This window comes from Meleagris gallopavo, chromosome 2 (genome assembly GCF_905368555.1).
Source record: "Meleagris gallopavo chromosome 2, MGAL_WU_HG_1.1, whole genome shotgun sequence".
NCBI lineage: Eukaryota > Metazoa > Chordata > Aves > Galliformes > Phasianidae > Meleagris > Meleagris gallopavo.
In genome coordinates, this window is record NC_139405.1 from 25,259,139 (window position 1) to 25,280,076 (window position 20,938).

The window sequence follows — 20,938 nt, forward strand, 5'->3', positions numbered from 1 at the left end:
TTTTGGCATCTGGTTTCTTTAACTCCTGAGATTTCCTCTCTCTCTCTAAATCGGCGGCACAAACTCATCCGACTTTGACCCGAGCCGCCCTTGTCCCTCAGAGCAGTCCCGGGGCAGCGTGACTTTCCGCCGCCTCCAAATTCATCTACGGATGCTTCGAGCATGTGGTTTGCGTTCAAGAATTCCCCGTAAATATAAACAACCGTTACAACTCGAGTACATTTAATGACAAAAATGTGCTAATGCTGCGCCGGCCGCTCTCTCCCTAGCGCTCCGCATTACATTCCTTATAAGGGTGCTGTCTCGCTCTGCCCGGCCCGGCCGAGCAGGACGCACCCCGTGGATCGACCCAGCCCTATCGGCGGCAAGGGGCTCGGCGCTCAGCCTCGGAGAGGAAACTCGGCTCTATGGAAGTGCAGAAATGCTGCGTCCCGAGAGAGAAAGGGCGCTGGTGGGCTCGGAGTGAAGCTGGAGGATCCAGCCCCAGGCTGCGCGCAGCTCCTCAGCCGGAGCCTCCCCGCCTTTGCGCTGAGTCGCATAAAATAAAGCAAAGGGTTTTAGCCCCATGCAGAGCACGCTGGGGAGAAGGCCTCTGCCAGCCCGGTAACGTGAAACGCGCTACAAACGCGAGAGCAACCCCGTCTCTCCCCCTGTATCTCTTGCTCCTCTGAGCAGCTAAGATGATAGAAAAAAAGAAAAAAGGGAAAGTAAAAGGGAGAAAACTAAACTAAAATAAATAATAAAAGAAAGTTTTTTAAAAGAAGGAAAAAAAAAAAAAAAAAGATAAGAAGTACCCCTGCGACAGGGACTGGGCAGCCCGGACGAGGCAAGGGGCGGGAGCTGGGGCAGGTGATGGCGGGGTCTCCCTCTGTGCCTGCGGGACTGCGGCCGGGGGCAGGCCGAGTACGGCCCTATGACACGGAGGGACGCAGGGCCTCGTACGTCCTCCACCCCTGAGGCCTCCGGTCAGCTGCGAGACAGGCACCTGCACCGTAGAGGAAATGCTTTTACTAAGCGCAGTGGTGACCTCCGCCGGGGTGAGCAGAGTCAAGTGCTTTCGCACACCCGATCGAGATCCTTCCTTCAAGGACTGCTCTGCTCCAGCCGCCAAACCCCGAGTAAAATTACAGCTTCGGAGCTAGAGAAGGGTTCCAAAAGCGTCCCGGAACCGCGGCCGGGCTGAGAGTGGCTTTGGGGAAAGCTGAGGCTCCGATCCGTAGTGTCCCCTCCTCGATGCCCCCCGCCCTCCCGGGTACGTCTGTGCTCGGCCGCGGCGGAACGCAGCCCCTGACCGTGCTCGGGGGGGCTGCCGCCTAAATACACCCGCAGCCATCGCAGTGACACGCGGGGCTGTGCCGGCTCTGCAGCGGAACCCTTCGGGGAGTGTGAAGAAAATGCTGCCTTGCAGTCACCGTGATCCACGGTTTTCATTTACTATTATTCAATCAGGATTTATCTGTGTTTTTTTAGGAGGCTGCTTTTCCAAGGCTGTTACTCGATACTGATCCATTAAATCATTCCAGCTGAGAGATTAAATGTATGATTTGCAACCAGCTGGATTTCTCAAATGGTGTCTTCACCTCCCTTCGGAGACTGAGCAGACCGACGAGAAAACACTTTGCTTTGGCATCGAAACCCTTACATTTGCCCGAAGATTACCACACGGGGTTCATTCAACTCCGACAGTATTCCCTTCCTTTCTCTTCACCGGATTAGATTTCCTCCGGCCATAAAATGCCTCCGAAAGCGAGATAGCATCGAAAGGGCATAGCATGCCAGCAAGCGGATGGGCAGCGGCTTCAGCCCCGTCCCGCACCGCCGCCGTCCCCGCTCGCTGCTTTACATGAATGACGAGGGAATGCCGGGGTGAATATCCTCAAGGCGGCTTTATTTGCCATCAGCCGGACAATGTAATAAGTACACCCGATTGAGAGTAATAAGGGGGGGGCCGTCTGCCGCCTCCGGAGGTGCCCCTCAAGGACAGCACCTCAGAGACGGGAAGAAATGAAGAGCGGATCGCCACGGAATACCGTGCATGTGAGAAACAGCGTCTCTTTTGCTGAAACGGCCTTGAAAACTGCCGAGAAAAAATACATGTATAAAATTTAAAAGTCCCCTGGAAGCTGGAAGAGAGCTGGGGGCCTTTCCCTCCTCGTCTCAGAGCCACGTCTCGGGGACAACTTCCCCATCTGCGGATGGGAAAAGCGATGACATTTTCCGGGCGCCCCGGGGCCGTGCCGGTCTCTTCCTCACTCTCCGTTTCCGTCGAGGGTGCGCGGAAACAGCACACCGCCGGCCCCACCATTTCGGGGGACAGAGTGGGGATGGAGTCAGCCCGCACGGCTCTCCCCCGCAGACTCGGGGCCGCCGGCATCTCCCTGTCCGCGTCTGGTTTCGTTTGAAACTCGGAGGTTTCCCACCAGCCCTGCCCGCGCAATCGTTGGTGCTGCGTGTGCGCTCCCCGCAGCATTACGAGTGGTGTCCCAAAGCCCCTTCTCAAGTTCTAAAAGTCGCCTCCCTGCCCCAGCACCCGCCGCAGTTCCTCTGCCCTCACGGGGAGTGGGGCAGCCTCTGGGCACCGGTGTGTCCCCCTCCCAGCGTGGGGACAAAGCCGCTGGGCCCGGCTCCGGAGATGCCCGCGGCACCTGCCGTAGGGGGGGTCAGAGGTGCGGGCAGAGAGCCGCGCTCGGCGGAGGGACAGCCGGGGGCAACGAGCGGCGCGGAGCCCTCTCCCCTCCACAGCCGTGTCAAGCGAGGGGGGAGGTTAGTTGTTCCCCTGGAGCAGCGTCGCTGAGGGCAGGGCGATCTCGAGGGAGAGCAGCCGCGGTCACCACTCGGCAGAACTGCGCGGAAAAACGTGTTTCTGAAAAGCGGGGCCGGGGGTGTCTCATGTTTCAGCCCTTTCCTCTTTTTTTAATCCCATCACTGTTACCAGCCGGCCCTGACCATGCCGACACCCGGCCGAGCCACCGACAGTCCCTGTTCAGACCCCTCGAAAGCGGTAACTGTAACGAGCGCCTCGGCTTCCACGCCGAAGCCTATTTTTGGAGAGCGGAGCAGCGCCAATGAATATTCCCGATGAAGGTGGCTTTCATCGGTTTCTTTGCAAAACCTATATCCCCTTTCTTTCCTCCCGCCCCATAAATACACACGCACCACAGCGAGGTCTGCATTTTTCATGGCGGGACAGACAGGTCTCTAAAAGGCATGTTTGTTTTTCCTGGCTGCTTCAAATAAGTATTTCCTGGAGGGCTTCGCATCTAATGGGGTCATCAGAAGCACATGTGCGATTTTCATCTTTCCAAGTGTTTTCTCTTCTCCTGAGCTGATGTCACATCACCTGCCCGTTTGACTGACTCCCACCAACCTTCTCCATTTCCCTCTGAGTCGTCGACTTTTTGTAAAGTCCCGATTTGTTGCCGGGACTGTATCTGATAAATATATATATAATATGTATATAAAGATTTTTTTTCTTTTTTTCTGTAAGTCACTGAAGGTAGGAGGCAGCGATATATATTTAAAAAAAGGGGTGGGGAAAGACAATAAAATAATAACAAAAACTCTAAGAACCCTAAACCACACAATTCTCCGTTTAATTAAATGGGGCAGCATGGATCCTCTCCCCATACAGAAGCGGCAGGAGAAGCCCCTGAGAGCCATTCCCTCAGCAGGGTGGTGAGGAGCCATCCGCCCGTCCCTGCTCCTGACTTTAAGAGTGTATTTTTCCAAGCCCAGCGCTGCTCTCCTTCAGACAACCCCCTCACCTTCTCCTTGTGTGCCGAAGCACTGAAAGTTCCCTTCAGTCTATTTTTCTTGGCTGCTGGAACCGCAGCGTTTTGATTCACCGAGCAGGGAAAGCGAAGGAGCTCTGCAGCGAGGGGCAGCGTTTTCATCGCCGTCTCCCTATGTTATTTGTCATGCTCAAGTGAGGGGCTACTGAAGAGCCCGCTGACACCGGGCTGCATTTATTTCTCCTAGAGAAGGCACGAGACCGTATCTCTTTTCGTACCGGGGTTGGTAGAGCCCCCCCCCCAGCACACACGGAAGCTGCCGTCGGGCCCCAAGTGCTGAGCCAGGGGCAGGGAGGAGAAGAGGGAGAGGGATTTTACCCCACAAGCAATACGCCAAGCAGGCGACTTTCCTTCTGTAGATAGTTCTGAATGTCTGAAGAATGCCCATCGTGCCCATGGGAAGGGCTTCTGCTGCAAAAATCTGCTCCCTAGCCAAGCGCTGTGCCACCCCACGGCAGCCCGTCGAGTCGCTCTGTGTCCCCCGATACGCAATGTGGCCGGGATGGCCCTGTCCCCGTCTGCAGCCTTTCTCCCGGCCCTCCTCAGTTAATAGCCTCGCACAGAGCAGAACGAGTCTGCTCGAGTGCCCCGTGAATATTCAGCGCTCTGCTCTTCTAGGAAATTACTCCAGTTACAGTTCCGGGGGACGCAAATGCTGCATTCATTATGTAAGTTGGTACGGGTTTAGTCTGAGGACGAATATCACATGTATAAACTCACAGATCTGTACGTATGCATATATATATATATATGTATGTGCTTGTGTATGGACGTATTCAGGAGAGCGAGAGCAGTTCTCCTCAGGTAAATCTCACCGCCTGGGAAGAACCGCCCCGAGGGGATGGAGATGCCATCTGTGCCGCACTCGGCGTCGCAGCGAAGTGACACCCACCCAGAACAGCCCCCTATCACTACCCTCCATCTGCCCCCTATGTTTCCACTGCACAAAAAGGAGTCACAGAACCACGGCATATCGCAAGATGGAAGATGTCCCCGAGGACGGTCGAGCGCGGATCGCACCCGATGGACGCTGTGCTGTAGCGGCTCAGCAGCGGGGTTTGCTCTAAGCTCGGGGGCACCGAGGCGGATTTCAAAGCTGAACCCTGCGGGATCCGGGTTGGCCTCTTCCTCATGCCCCGCAACGTGCGGGTGCGCCCTGCGAGCAAACCCCGCCGGGATGGGATCTGCCCCGTGTAACACAACGCCGCTGAATCAGAACTAATCTGGTTAAAACCACGGATTAGTCACGTCGGTTTCGGCGTATTCCTCTATCGGGAACTTTTTTTTTTGTGCGTGGAGAATCGGAGGGATTTGGGTTAATTTACCCAACATCGTTACTAAGGCAAGTCCGGCCCGATGAGATGAGTCGGTACACGCCGGGTGCTCAGGTTGCATTACACACCTCCAGGATCTCGGCCTGGAGCTGTGCACGCCCTTAATGCCGGCTTGACCTCCTCATTTTGTTGTTGTTGACTGCATCATTTCGGTTTCAGGCTGCCTTAACTGACTGCAACAACTCGCACCCAAATCCCATCCTGTTTCCATACCGCCCTTTTAGACGTTCCCCATCTTGGCTGTACTCTTCCTATTAACTTGTCTTTATTTATTTATTTATTTATTTATTTTCTCCCCTCCAATGGACACAGCCTTACTTTGCTTCTGAGGCCACGTGTTATTGACCCGGCTGCTCTGGTTTGCTTTGCACATCCCACCTTTCACTTCTAGCCCTAAAAACACAAAATCGCCTCCAACCCACATCATTCACTCTGTGTGCTATTGCAGCACTGTTTTGTGAGAAGTGAGGGCTCCCGCAGCCCCAGGAAGCAGTGATTTCTGTACTTGCAAAATGTTCATTTTCCAAGGTCCACAATCCATAGTTAAAATTATTCGATGCCCCTCAGCGGAAATAAGAGAATCCACTTTTCAGACCTTCAGCCATGTGCCAGCACTCCTGTATGCTCCCACAGCAGTCAGCAAACATGCCACTGGAAAATTACCCCAAAGAGCAGAAATGGGAGAAACCTCACCCCGAATTCACCACACTGCCTGAGCACTGCCCCCTCCGCAGTGCCACAGCGACTTCCCGGCCCCACTGCACCCCCATAACGGGGTCCTGGACCTATAACCACTGCCAAGAGAGGGTTGTTCTGTGGCTGACACCCATTCATACCTTTGCTACTGGAAGCTTTGCAGAGGCCCCCAAGAAACATGCCTGTAGCGGACACCCACACATGCTGAGGCGCTAAGCCAGGCCCCGATTATGTCAAATTAGGACATTACCCACACGAAACTACTTCTCACTGTAATTTCAGCCAACGTCTGCAACCTGGGCACGGCGTCTGCTGATCCACACATATTTCTATACCGCTTGAAGCCATATCATTTTCTCGGTTTATTTTTCGCAAGAAATTCATTTAAAGTGGGGAAAGGGAAAAAATAATAAAAAAAGAACAACAGCCCACGAAAAACCGCCTAGGAATGCTGGCAGTCTCTGAAGAATATTTCAAACGTGACATATTAATGCTCAAAGGTTTGGTAGCTGAGGTGAAGCCCCTGGGAGAAGTGCAGTGAAGCTGCGGGCCAGGGATGGATCAGGCGGCACTCCTTACTGGGTGTTCAGGTCTACCCAGCACTGTAAGAAGGCCCTTGGCTTGGAACGACGCAAAATCGCGGGCACCCTAAAAAAAAAACAACAACCGAGAGAGAGAGAGAAAAGAATGGCGCATTCCCGTTCCCAGCACCACTCCCACAGGCACTGAAGAGGCGTTTGCAGAGCGGCAGTGCAGCAGCGGGGCAGGGTCCGGCCACGCTCCGCTGGAGAGCAGGTGGCAAATACCCCGAGGAGCTGACCCAGGAACTCCCCTCTGCCCCCGTCGCATTTCCTTCCCTGTCCCCTTGCCTTCCTCTCCCACAGTGCGCACTGCTTCACCGCCACGGGACGGACTGAAGGACGGAGCGGCCCCGATGTTCCCGGTCCGTGCGTCGGGGGGCGGGGGGGGGCGTGCCCCGGGGGTCGGCTGAGCCCGGAGCATCCCTCGGGCGAGTGAAGCAGCCGCACGTCGGGTTAGATTTCTAAATTTTATTATAAAATAAAAGCAGAAATATCTTCCAAAGAATGTATTCACATAATATAAACAATAAACAAAACTAAGGTCGAGTGACTTGCGGTTGATACTGTCGGTTAGGTCTAAACTTGAGCAGCAATCCTTCTTCCCTACCCGAACCGGGCCGGGTCTCCCCTCCTTCCCACCCTGCAAATGGCGAAAGCACCACACGGCTGAGGCTGAAGCAGCCGTCTCTTTGCATAGCGTCAGCTACAAGAAGGTTACAGAGTCTGCCTAGTGCGTGTTGCTGCTATAACTTGACTACAACTTCTGTATTCTTAGTTGCGATTGTACATCGTACACCTGCCGCGGATACATAGCTACAATAGGATAACGGGAGCGATGCGGGATTCCAACCGGCATTCCTTCCCAGGCCCCCCCCCCCAAAAAAAAAAAAAATCACCGCGCTCCTCTATGCGCACGGAGCGCGTCGGTGGGTGACAGCACCGAGAAAGTCATGAGGAGCTGCGGTGCAGCCCGGAGGGGCAGCCCCGGCCCTGTCCCACAGCCCCGAGCCCTCCTCGGGGCTTCTCACGGTGCTGTTGCCCACGGCCCGGACAGCAGCCGAGGGGCGCGGCACGGCTCTGCCGCTGAGGGCTTTGTCATCACTTACAGTCTCTGGTAAGATTCAGAGGGAAAAATAAAGGAGGGGAAAAAAAAAAAAAATGGAGAGAGAAAAAGAGAGTAAAGGAGGTGCGAAGGAGGGAGCGTGTACGCGGTTTTAAGAGCCCAGATCGACCAGGTTGGATGACATGGGGTTGAGGATGGAGTCCTGCAAGCTGTGGTGGTGCATGGGGTCGGCGCTGGGCACGGGGATGGCGCTGGGGCCCTGCGGGTGGCCCAGGCCGTGCAGGGGCTGCAGCCCCGGGTTGGAGCCGAGCAGCAACGCGGGGCTGGAGGAGGTGTGGTCCGGGGTTCCTGACGGCGTCTTCTCGTCCTCCGAGCTCCCCAAAACTGTCTTATTCCCGTTCATTGACGCCGAAAGCGGATTGTGGCTGTTGGAGTTGGAATTCTCGTTGTTTTCCCTAGAGGAAACACAAAAGGGAGGGAAGTCACCGGGTGGCACCGCGGGAGCGGGACCGGGGGGACGGCCGGGAGGTGCGGAGCGGCGCGTTTACAAACTGCGGACCTTCGGGGCCTCAGCATCCGACGCAAAGGTCTGAGGGCCTCCGGGCGTGTCGCTCGGAGCTGCCGCTCACCCTGCGGAGTGGTACTGAGCCCGAATGGTATTTTCTGCTCCCCTCTATCGCAAAGAGATACACAGCGTGGGGAGGGAGCAAGTGAGGAAGAAGGGGAGGGGAAGAAGAAGGCAAAGACAAAAAAATAAATAAGCAGTTTGACTTTACAACTGCTCCCCGAGCTGAACTGGAGCTCGGCTGCGGCTTCCCGCGGAAAGGCCGAGTAGTGCTCAGCGTTAAATCCCTCCTTTTGCTAAAGTAAGCGGACATTTCCCCCTTCGGCCTAAGGATAAAACTCAAAACATCGCCCAATAAGGAAGCTCAGGCAGAGCCCACAGCTCTCTCGCCTCTCTCCGAGCCCTCCCGCCCCCCCCGAGGCGGCCGCTCCCAGCAGGCAGAGGGCTCAGCGCAGGGCCCCGCTGCGGGCGGGGGGAGCCGGTCCTGGGGCCGCCTACCTGGGGCTGCCGTTCGTGGGGCGCGGGCAGTCTCTGGATTCAGCACCCGGGAAAACACCGAGAAGTGGCTGGAGGCTTGCCAAGCCCCTTCGAAATATGTTTTTCTATTCTTTTTTTCTTTTTTTTTTTTTTTTTTTTCTTTTTTTTTCCCGAAATAAGAGGGGTAAGATGGGGTGGAAGTCACCGTCCTGTCAAGGCTAACACAACTTTTAGACATAGTCCCCGCAGACACAGCTCTGCCTGAAATTCTGAAGGCATTTCTAACGTATTTAGGAGCTTCTGTGGGAGCTACAACGCGCTGCGTGAGGAGGGCCCGAGCCCGCAGGGTTTGCTCGGGAGCACCGCACCGGCACTGGCTGCTCGCTGAGTGCCGCGGGATGGGGCTGAGACACTTTATGCCAAAAAAATAAAAAGAGAAAAGAGAACTCTGTTTGAACAAGTTGCTCGAGTGAATGGCAATCCCATTTTTTTTCCAGCGCCCGGAGGGTAATATTAGGTGGAGCGTATTTTTCAGTGTCAAAAATTCTTATTTGTCTCTGGAGACTTTTAAAACTTGATTCCTCTGGAAAAAAAAAAAAGAAAAAAGTAAAAAAAAAAAAAAAAGAAAGAAAAGGGAATTGACTAAGCAAAACCTTCATTTCCTTTTTTCCTTTGGATATTCGAAGATGAGTCCCTGCTATTAGCAATAAATGGGATCTCTGACATGTAGTAAAACCAACGCTTACGGAGATTTGGGAGAAAATTAAAGCCCCGGCGCTGTCTGTGGAGACGCACGGAGCAGGCCGGTGCAGCCATTCCCGAGCCGCGTTGGGTGGACGCATGGAAAGATACTCCCGAGGCGCGGACCCACGGGCAACTTCTGAGCCGTCCACCATCGCGCGGTCAGACCGTGCGGATGATCTGAGAGGGGGCACAGCGCAGTCAGGAGACGTTTTGCTCTCTCTCGAGCCGCCGTCCCGGGGTACGGGAACGGCTGCGGGAAGTCCTCCCGAATACCCGAGTACATAGGCATTAACCTCCGCCCGGCAGCGGATGATCCCTCCGATCCATTTAACGGGAAAATCACAGCGCCCGAACTACGATCAGTACACTTATATCTATATCTAAGTATGAATCCACGAGCACCTCGGCGGGAAGCGAATACAAAACTACAGAGTAACGAGCGCGGAAAGAAATCGCTCCCTTCGGCCCATGCCTCGCGCAGGGAGCCGGCAGCAATCTGCGGGCCGCCCCTTTCCCTTCGGGCTTCGGAGCCGCTCGGATCCGCCGTCCCCCAACCCCGGGCCGCCCACAGGGACGCGCTCCGACGGCTGCCTCACGGCGCTACTCGCGGAGCTCTCGCCTCCCGGCCGGGCCTCGTCGAGGCCGTCCCGGCGAAAGCGCAGCCGGGATGGGGAAAGCCGCGCGGGCCCCGCCGACACCGCTACACCTCTTGGCGGCCGTAGCAGCGCGGGGCGGCATCCTTGGGGCCGGGGAGCGCGGGCGCGGGGTGAGCCGTACCTTTCCTTGGCCTCGGCCGCTCGGTCCCGCTGCCGGCGGTTCTTGAACCAGTTGCTGACCTGCGTGGTGGTGAGGCCGGTGGCCTCGGCCAGCTCCCGCTTCTCACGAGGGGACGGGTAGGGATTGTGCGCGTACCACTCGCGGAGGACGCTGCGGCTCTTCTCCTTGAAGCAGTAGCTGGTCTCCTCGCCGTCCCAGATGGAGCGGGGCAGCGGGAACTTGCGGCGTACCCGGTACTTGCCCACCGCCCCTAGGGGTCGCCCCCGCAGCTTCTCCGCCTCGATGTAGTGCGCCTTGAGCCAGAGCTGCTGCAGCTTGGGGTGGTTGTGCGCCGAGAACTGGTGGCTCTCCAGGATCTTGTAGAGCTCGCGGAAGTTGCCCCGATGGAAGGCCACCACGGCCTTGGCCTTCAGGACGCTCTCGTTTTTGTGGAGGTGCTCGCACGCAGGGAGGGACCAGAGGAACCGCCCCAGCCGCTCGATGTTGCCGCCTTGCTGGAGCACCTCGCAGACACAAGCCACTTGCTCTTGGGTGAAGCCAAAAGTCGGGAGCATCGACATGGTGAGCCCTGCCCCGCCGCGCACTCTACGGCCGCTCGGTGGGGCGGCGGGCAGTGGCCGGCATGCGGGGCCGGCCCCGGGGCAGTGGCGCCCGGCGGGGCCCGGCGGGACTCACGGCCCGGCGCGAGGGACCGAGGCCATCGGCGAAGCCCGGCCCCGGAGCGGGGCGCGGGGAGCTGCTGAGGAGCGGTGCCGGAGTCGCGGAGCCCGAACGCGGAAGGCTTTTCCCCGGCTGCCTCCTTTTTGTAAGTCCGAGTTGCGAGAGTAACTTTGTGCCTCTTTTGTCTCCTATCTGCAGCGCTCGTAGCGGCCGCGGCTCTCCCACCCCCACCCCCCTCGGCCGCCGGTTTGGGATCTCCCTGCTTCCCCCCCACCCCCCTCCGCCGAAAGATCCCACATAATATAGCGGTAAAGTCCCGCTCCCTCTCTCCTCTCCCTCTCGGAGTTTTCCCCCCTTTCTTTCTCTCTCTCTCTCTTTCTCTCCCCCCCCTTTTTTTTTTAATAATATTATTCTAAGCTGGCATGAAAAGTGATTATCCGCGCTGTGATTGGTCCGGTTATCTGACCCGGGGACTGCCAGGAGAAGACAATAGTTTTAGTCAAATTATTTGCCATGGTGACGCTGTCAATCAGGGGTAACCCGATCTGTTTTGAGGTGGCTCCCCGGCTGGGTTGACAGATTGCTCAGATCCACTCCGAGGCGGCCCCGCGAGCTGAGATATTGGCTGGCGAGGGAGAAACTGCCGCCGGGATTGGCGCTGCGGGCGCCCGTCGGGAGTGGGCAGTGGGGAGCGCTGAGCCGCCGTCGGGGCTCCGCAGCCCGGGCTCTGCTCGGCCCCTGCGGCTGCGCTGGGGAGGAACAGCCGGGCGGGCCCTCGCTGAAAGTTTCTTTCTAAATGCACTTAACACCCTGTCGCAATGAGCTTTATAGGGAAGGGACCTCTAGGGTACAATAGGGACCCTGTTCACCACCGGAGTACCGTCACAGGCCGGCACTACCTGTCCTCCGGGTCCCAGTCAGGCATGGCCGTGGCCGAGCACAGCCTAGATGACTGCAGCCCCGCTAGGTGAGCTTTTCGGCAGCCGAGCATTTATTTCTGCTTCGTTTTTAGCAGCGTGCCGGGGTGTTTTCATCCAGGGGCAAGGGAAAAAGTTAGAGGCGCTGCCCATGGTGAAGCTGTCCCGCATCGTCCACGTGTGCCCTACGCACTGCAATTTTAGTTCAGTGCCTGTGCAGTGAGGGGAGGACCTTTGCCTCTTCCAGTCGCTGTCGGGGCACGCAACGAACGCGGATGAGCTTGTGCGGGCCGAATGAGAGTGGAGCGGCCAGGCAAGGGTTCCCAAGGTGTCTGCAGACCTCTCGGTCGGACGGGAACTAGAAGTCCCAGCTTCGGGCACTTGAGAGGAACCCCTCGACCCCAAAAGTAGGACGCTTCTCACGCTCCTTAATGCTTCGACTGTGGGGAAAGAACGATAAGAATAACGAAACCAAGCTCTACGCCATTTACAACCCCAACAGGAGAGCTGTCTGCAGCTGTGGGTTCCCGACACGAAATCTTTTTGACACCGCCCAGCTGCACCCCAGAGCTCTAGGGGCTGACGAGGCAGTAGGCTCTCATCCCTGCAGCCGGACCCCCGCGGCAGGAGCCGAGCCAGGCACAGCTGCTCCCCCGGGGAGACGAGGGCGGGCGGCGGCGGCGCGGCCCGGACGCTCCTGGCGACTGCCGGTCCGGAGCCGCGCCAGTGTGAAGGGCGACGGGGGGGAGACAGGAGGAGAGGGGTGGAGAACGAGTCGGGCTCCTCCAGCCCCACCGCATCCGGGACGCTGTGTGGCTGGGTTCTCGTGGGTGAGCTCCGCTTTGGAAGCCGCACACCCTCCTACCTGCCCGAGACGCTCCCGAGGGTTTCTGTGCAAAACTTTGTAAGGCTCGGCCCGGGACGCGGAGCTGAGGGAGGCCGCCTACTGAATAGCACGGGGGAGACGCAATCCAAATTCGTTTCAAACGAATTCGGGAGTTCAGCATTGTCCCCTCTCACGGGTCTCCCTCCGGAACCCATAGAAAAAAAGCGGTCCGGGTCTCGGCGCCGGGCGACTTCAGTAGGGCTTAAACTGTGCTCGTTCGTAAGCGAATGCGACCTGAGCTCCGCGCTCCCCACCCGGCCGAGAATTGCTCGCAGCTGCGGCCGCAGAGACGCTCGCGGGGCGGGAGAATCGACTCTCTCGGAGCGTTCCCCCGAGCACGCACTGCGAGGGGAGCTCCTAGCCCGACCTCTGCGCTCACATTAGGAGCAATTCGGGAAGGAGAACGCGGCGCCGTCCCGCGACCGGGACCGCGGCAAAAGACAAAAGAGGGGCCCGGGCTGCCCCCCCGCTACCGCCGTGCTCTGTCGCTGCGCGTGTATAGGAGGTATACCTGACTCTGCTTCCTCTCCTTCCATTCCATAACCACAGCACTTGAATCTCAACGGGAGCAGCTGTTCGCCCTAGCTAGAAAGGAGCTGGCAAAACCTGTTGCACGGATCTAGAGCTGAGAAAGTCTCTTAGCTTCTTACACGTGAGTACGGACCCTACACCAAGCCCTTCGCAGGCGCTGCAGTTTCGGGCTGCGCCTCCGGCATCGCTCCCGCACGTCCCGCAGGCCGGGTAGGGCAGGGCCGCCCCTTCCCTACGCCGCGCAGCAGAGCGGTGGCAAATTGGTGACATCTGGCCCCGAATGCTGTGGAACCTTTTTTAACTTTCGAGAAGGAAAAATCTTCCTGAACGCGTTAGGAAAGGGAGCAAACCCCGACTGCAAAGCCACGGCGGGGGCGAGGCCGGTTGTAGAGCCTTGCGAGGGAACGAAACGACCGGGTGAGGTGCTTTTTGGTGTGGGCGAAAGGGTTCTTTCACTGCAATCATACCCCGGAGTGAGCGACCCGAGCCGCCTGCTAATCGTGTCCTCACCCCGAGGGAACTTTCTGCCGGGTCGCCGTCGGCTCTCCCCGTGCAGCAGCAGTCAAAGGATCTCCCCGGGCTGAGCGAGGCTCGTGCTTGGCACTGGAGACCTAGCTTCGTCCCGGGCCCGTTCCCGTCCCCATACCCGGCCCCGGTCACACTCCCTGCCCGAGTGTGACTTCACCGGAGCGTGCAGGACAGGCGGTGTCAGCGCGAGTCCTTGTGAAATCTAAGTGAAATAAACCAAAAAGCCGTTTTTCTCGTAATGCTCCTTTTATTGAGCAGGACGCGGGAGAGCTGAGGGGAGAGAGGGAGGGACGCCCGAGCGTGTCGCTTCCAGGAGCCTCTCTCTGCACGTAACCGGTTTGTGTCCGTATCTGAGTGCCAATACAACGCCGAAGTTATGTGACAGTCTCCCTCCCGGCTGTGCCTCCCCACAGCCCGCAGCCGGCCGCAGGTCTGCACCGCGCCCTTGGCAGATGATGCGCGTTTGCCCGGATTGCCACATCCCTCCTGCGTCCCTTCCCACAGCCACCCGAGGCGAAGGGCGCAGAGGGGCTCTCGGGGCTGGTAGAGAGTAAAATGCTGAACCCCGAGGTGTCCCTATAGCCATGACGAAGCATATCTTCCTCACACACGTCCGCTACCGTGGTGAGGACTGTAGGGAGAGCAAGCAAGTGCTCCAAGTTCACGGGTTTTTGTTTTTTCCTTTCCTTTCCTTTCCTTTCCTTTCCTTTCCTTTCCTTTCCTTTCCTTTCCTTTCCTTTCCTTTCCTTTTCCTTTCCTTTCCTTTCCTTTCCTTTCCTTTCCTTTCCTTTCCTTTCCTTTCCTTTCCTTTCCTTTCCTTTCCTTTCCTTTCCTTTCCTTTCCTTTCCTTTCCTTTCCTTTCCTTTCCTTTCCTTTCCTTTCCTTTCCTTTCATCAGGGCACAACATGTATTCTCTTCTAAACCAGGGTGCTCTAACTTGGAGCCTGCTGCTCCTTCTTGCTTTTCCGTGGATCACAACAACCCTTAGCAGCACCCTGGGCCTGCATCTTCCCCCGGAGCACCCCTCGGCCCACCCTCGTCTGCCCCAACCGTGCCCCGACGCACGGCCATGGCACAGCGTGGAGCAAGGAGGCATTTCTCAGCACGGAGCCTCGGGTTCTCTCTCCCGAATTATTTATTCACATTACATATTTACTTCAGCTTTTTGTTTCGAAACAAACCAGAGTCTGTCCCATCACAGATGGCCGGAGACAGACTGAGATCCCGTCCCGACGGAATATGAAAACACGGCAAAGGATCACCGCGAATAACTCAATTAAGATGAACAACAATAGCTTCTTGTTCCGTGATTTGGGGCGAAAGGGCTCACTGAAAGCTGCCTGAGCGCGCTGTTCCTCGGGGCGATCCGCCAGGATTCTAGATCTGCAGCGGGGCACTCGGTTATGCCATCAAACCCGCTTGAAATAAAGCTCTGGAGGCGGCTGGGTGCTGCCGGCGGGGGGCTCAGACACGGCCCTGCTTCCCGGCCGAGCAGAGCACTCCCTCCCTTTGCCTCCGTTAATGCGGCCCTTCCTCATTACCTTCACATTATCCCCTCTCAATCTTGGGTGCGGGGCTCAGGATTTTCACTTAGTCCTATCAGCAGCACCCCGACACACAGTGCCAACGCGTATTTAGGGATCCCCGTCTCACACCTAGACTCGGGTCCCGAGGAGAAGGGACACCGCTTGGGGGCGGCCTGGAGACAGGGGAAGTGGCCCCGTGTCCCCCGGGCCCCGCAGGGCCTCGGATGCTCCTCGGCACGGGGGGACCCTCAGCAAAGGCAGCGCGCGGCTCGTAGACAAGACAACAACAGCAGCAGGCACATATGGTTAAAATAAGAAGAGAGAGCCTTCCGCCTCAGGGGATTGGCACTAACTAACCAGAAATGCAGAACACTGCATCCAAAGTTCTGGTGGGCTTCTACTGGATTGACAACTGAAATCACGCTACAAGCATCACTTTGACAATATTTGTAAACTTTGTGTTTCCTGGGATCTTCTTGATCAGAGGTATACCAGGCTGGTATGAGCTCAAGCCACGAAGGTCTTTTTTCTTTCTTTCTTTCTTTCTTTTTTTTTTTTTTTCCTTCCTCCTCCTTTCCTCTCTTCCGAGTTGATGAATAGCGATCAGGTTTCTTTTAATGGCTGCCCCTTATTCTCACAGCCTCCCACAACTAACCCGAGAGCCGGTTTCCTCGACCTCAGTTAATTCCACTGATTATTCCAAGATGATGAGGAAAGCACGAAGATTGTTCACTGCTCCTACCGATTCCAGGCATTTTTGTTACCATCTCCATCCCCGGCTCACGGGGATTTAACCGGGCCGCATTTTTAGGGTCGGGCTGCCCTTCCCCTCCCTTCTCAGCTGACATCCTCCTGCTCGTGGCTCACTGCTCGGTGGCGGCGAGACCCTCGGGCTGGGACGGTGGTTTGGGTGTTCCTGGGTGGCGGTCGGGGGTCGGCCAAAGGGAAGCAAACCTCGGGTCGCCCTCTGTCGTGCCAAGGAGATTTTCGGCTCCCCCGTAGAAACCAAACCGGCCCCCGGCCGCGGGCTGTGTGGAGGCCGTCCCGGAGGGCCGCTTGGGGCGATCCACTCCGAGAAGTCTCACTAGAGGGCTCTGATACTCAGCTCCGACCGCTGTTCGGTGAACGCAAGGCTCCGTTCTTACTGTCTCGCAGCCTTCCGAGCGCAGCCCGGCAGTTCTCTCCAGCGCTGCCGAAGGTGCTCCCGCGCGGTGTCACCACCGCCAGAAATGTCCGTGTCCACTCTTCTCTGGATCCATCCCATGGCAAAAGCGAGGAGAGCGGCCCCCAAAGCATCCCAAACTCCCACTTTGCTCCCTTGACGCATTTATCCTTGTCAAGAATCAGGGAGTGATTGGTATTTACAGACAGGTAACATTTCTTTTTCTCACTAGAAGAAGGACCTTGCTTAAGTTCTTCCATGCTCTACTGAGCTCAGTGAGCTCATAAATACATCTACCATTTAATTCTGCAGAGCTGAGGCAAGCTGAAATGCAATGCAGCATTAGCAAGCAACACACGTGGATATGTGAATGTCAAAGACCAGGAACCAAACTACCCGGAATCTGTTTCCACTAGGGATTTTTTTTTTTTTTTTTCCATTTTAAACAACTTCTATCATTTGCTGCTGTGAACAAATAAAACCAAACCAGCCTCTATCAATGAGATCTGAGGCTGTTCTTACATGCAAGGGAAACTTCATAAAATGTTCCAATGCGTTCAATTTGTTTTAACTCCCAAGAATGTTGTAACAGGCAATTACCAAAATTAGGAAGTGCAATTTGGTTTGTTTGCTGTATTTTGCAATTCTCTCAGAAGCTTTGTGTACAGATCAAAACTGAAGCATAAAAGCTTTGTGGAAAGTTGGATAGTTTAGATAATTTAACAACAGTTTAAAGCCAATCCATTTTCCAGTGGAAAATTTTCTACTTCTGAACTTGTGAAAATATTTTGTATTTGAGTCTTGGATTGTTTTGGCCTCCTCTTTCCGGGATTAATTCAGTCTCTGTCCTTTGATTTCTTCTCCCCTTTATTTCATAGGTTCTTGAATCAGCTCAAGTGCGCTGTGGATCTTTTAATTCCCAGAAAAGCTCTGTGATTTAAACAGACTTGGTGTCCCATTTCATTCCTTTTTTTTTTTTTTTTTTTCTTTATCATCAGTTTGATCTTCATTACAAACAGAGACTTTAAGACTAGTCAAATAGTGACTTTGTTGATTATTTAAGATGCAGAAAAGGCCAGCCCAGTGAACATGGAGTTATTTTCAGGCAGTTAAGCCACTAAAGCAGGAAAATCTAAGGCTCTGTAACTTGCTAGTTAAGGAAATGTCTGCTTGTGAGGCACCATTCCCATTACTGTTTTCTTCAACAGCACCATCATGTGTGCATGCTGAATATATAGTGCTACGCTTTCCATTGGAAGATGCCAGCCCTGTTTTACTTAGAAATAGGAACTTAGTTTAAATATGTGTGCAAGAAGGGACTTAAGTCCACTTACCTTACTGATACTCCATATTTCTTCATTCTTTTAACACGGTTTATCATCACTTAGATGGTTTCCAGTAGTTCCCTTCATTCTCCCCATAAGTTGCAGAGAAAACCCAGACACCTGATGCAGAGCTAAAGATTCCCTCGAGTCACAGGGTGCTGTAAAGTGGGATTCTTCTGTAACCACCTCTTAATGTTTGTCTACTACAGCTGGTAAACAAGTAGGAAAATATTTGTTATAAGGCGTGTGTATATATATATATATATATACATACACATATGTTTGTATGTGTGTTTATATATATATATAAAACAATTTTAATTAAGTTTTGTTTAATTTTACTTTAGGTTAAAACTTAGACCATCTTTTCTTTAAACCTAAAACATTAGGAGAGCTACATGACAGCAGTACAAGTCAATAAACGTTATTTATTAAATTGTTCATTTCAGCCACACGAGAAGAGCTTAAGAATCAGGTTATGAGATGAGCTGGACAAAGTCCACAAATAATTTTACAGAAAAAAAATGATTATTTTTTGTTTGAATCAAGTATAGTGATGGAGGAAGGTGTTGTATCTGTGTTTGTTTTCAAGTGGAAGAAGGTTGGCAGCAGCATTTGGAACACATGGCATAAGTCTGGGAACCGGGCCTTACAGCCATCATAAAGAAGTGAGCTTCAGCTTCCAAGAAGAGAAGAAAGTAAAGAGATATAATTGGGTGAGTGACATGAGTTATGATGTGAAAGCTATAGTGTAATGACCATGTTGAATGCGCACACAGAAAGGAAAAGTGCTCAGTGCCAAATTGGATGCCAGATTTCTGGCTGGCAGAGGTGAGCAAGAAATTCAGTAAGGAGAGCGCTGTGCATGTAGGTGGTTCTCTTAACTCATCAAATGCTCTTTGAGACCTTTGACTACATAGTACAGAGGTGGGACCATTAGTTTAATGAGTCAGGGTAAACAGAATGAACAGACTGCAAAAGAAAAGAACACAGTGACAGCTACATTCCAGAGGAGGCTGTAGATATCACAAATGATTGTGGGACTGTCAGAGGCCAGTCCAGTTGGGCTGTAGTGATTTCTGACCTTAAATGGGATGAAGTCCTCAACTGGGTGGGAGATTCCTGGAGGGTGAATTTAGTCCATAAGACGTCTCTTCTCCATAGCTACAGAAAGCATGAAGAAGCTATTTCATGGGGGAAGGTTTCAGCTAGGGAGATTTTAAGTAGAAAGAGTGTGCTTGTGGGCACCTCAAAATTGTCTGTGGCCAGTGGCTGCAAATAGGGAGGAGGGAACCAGGAAATTTTTTTATTTTCTCACACTGTTTTTTAAAGGTAAGAGCTGTATTTTTTCCCACCACCTGAAAAAAGACCTGCACTTGCTTGTTAGACCAATAAAGCATAGTCAACTCCAAGATAGAAGTATATAGCACGATTACTTTCAGGTAATTAGAAGGCTTGTATTTTACTTCACATTCCTGAGAAATTTGTCTAGGCATTTCAACCTCATCTGACCAAAGCCTTCATGTAGAAGGGCAATCTGCCTGTCAAAGAAATTGGAGGGAATCTATAGACCCCATTTCCATCCAATCAAAGATGCTTTGTATTCACCGTCATTAATTGTGCAATTTGCATTTGTGTAGAAAGTAACAGAGGAAATATCCCGAGTTCATTACCAGAAGGTAAGGAAGAACATCCCAACAAATTCGTATGATCTGGATTGGAATTCTGAAGAAGTTGATAGAATTGGGGAAAAACGGAAGGATTTGGCATGAAGGAACAAGGAGGATGAGGTTTATGGAAGAAAAAGTTTGAAGTTTTCCAACTTCACTCAGGAAGTGTTAGTTCACTCAGTTAGGAAACTGGCACACTTACTGGCCATCCAGGATGGCACAGATCTTGTCAATATCAGAGCAGTAACATTTTCACAAAGATGAACTACCACTGAGTGATACAGAAACACTTTTGTCTTCAACATCAGGCAGGTATTTTGGGAAGATAAGTCCCTGCATTATTAATTATGACACTTTAAAAATGATTCTGTTCCTTGGGGACAAGAAGACAAACATTTATCTCCATGGTTATATTTCACAGAGCACTCTAAAAGCATCAAAGAAGTGCAAGATCTTGTTCCTGGTGTATATTTCCTTTGGGCTAATCTTTCAAGACTCCAAAAGGTGTTGAGATACGGTTGATGTTATGCAACCTTCAACACTAAAGCAGATGTACATTGTTCCTCTTTTGAGAAGTCTTATTCTGATCTCTGGAGACCCATATAGCAGTCCTCGCTAAATCATTTTGGGCAGAAGGGGAATGTGTCCAGAGCATTAAAGAAACAACTGTAGATGATTGTTATACGTTGATTTTGAAGAAGCAGGGACTTCTCCTCCTGTACGATAAATAAACAAAAAGTCACTGTGTAGTGTGTGGTGATGCAGGTTGATACTCTGCTGCTGAATAAAACAGTGTTATGCTAAGACTCAAACTACTTCCTTATATTGTCCTCAAGAAATAGGATTATTTTTTCTGATACATCTGAAAATTCATAGGCAAATATGCAACTGATCAAACCTCGCAGAGATACTAACACCCAGATGTGTGTGTTTCTGTGTGGAAGCAATCTATGGCTAACAGTAACAGAACTCTTGGATAGAGAAATCCTGTAAAAATACAGATTAGGCACACATAAGTTAAATGTGTCTAACTAATGTGCCAAGAATTTATAGTTTTATGAAATCTGTACTATGTAAAGATCCTTCAATATTTCCTTCTAAAAAGTTTTCATTAATGTACAAAAAGGAGGATATGGATTTCTGTAACAAGCAGTAGAATCTCCTGATTTCATGTACAATAAATGAAAATAACCACATGACTTTGATTGCTTGGCTTCCCTCTCTCTCCAGACCTCCATTAGAAGTTAGTACTTGAGTAATCCAATCTTTTAATAATAAGCTATAAAATAAGACCATGCAATTTAGCAATAATAATGAATGGTAAATTTGCATGCTGGCTGGAACTGATTGAGACTGCCCAATATTCGCTGTGCTAAAAATCTTACAGTACTGAATTTGACCATCGGGATTGACAACCTAGATTCACAACAGAGATGGGAAGGAGTGCAAATGCAGATCTGAATTTTATATTTTAAGTGAGAAAGTATCTATATCTGAGGAGAGACTTGTCTTGTTCATCTTGATACACTTCAGAAAATTATGAGGAGCTACTTTAAAATGAAGAAATGACAGAGGAGGTAAAAAACAGAAAAAATTCAGAGCTCAAATCGAGGGTTAATACTTGCAGGAATTCAAGCCTGCATTTCTTATAAACCTTCCCTTTGACTTATCATCCAGGGGAAAGAAAAGAAAAATTTATCTGTGT

At 52.9% G+C, this 20,938-nt stretch overlaps 1 protein-coding gene and 1 long non-coding RNA gene across 5 annotated transcripts; one reads left to right on the forward strand and one right to left on the reverse strand.

Moving 5' to 3' along the window:
- Window positions 1–6,855: 6,855 nt before the first annotated feature.
- Window positions 6,856–10,933, reverse strand: SIX2 (SIX homeobox 2). Its single transcript, XM_085219362.1, has 2 exons — window positions 10,029–10,933; window positions 6,856–7,920 (listed from the first exon to the last, which is right to left on the reverse strand). The coding sequence occupies exons 1-2, from the start codon at window positions 10,586–10,588 to the stop codon at window positions 7,617–7,619; spliced, it is 864 nt and encodes a 287-aa protein (XP_085075488.1). The 5' UTR covers window positions 10,589–10,933; the 3' UTR covers window positions 6,856–7,616.
- LOC104909595 (uncharacterized) lies at window positions 10,838–20,432 on the forward strand. Of its 4 annotated transcripts, XR_014882012.1 has the most exons (5): window positions 10,838–11,655; window positions 11,853–12,435; window positions 13,041–13,143; window positions 18,156–18,279; window positions 19,204–20,432. It is a non-coding gene; the product is annotated as an uncharacterized LOC104909595 (long non-coding RNA). The 4 variants fall into 4 exon arrangements; XR_014882010.1 differs by having other exon boundaries at window positions 18,156–20,432; XR_014882011.1 differs by lacking the exons at window positions 18,156–18,279; window positions 19,204–20,432 and having other exon boundaries at window positions 11,853–12,012; window positions 12,108–12,435; window positions 13,041–13,784.
- Window positions 20,433–20,938: the final 506 nt, after the last annotated feature.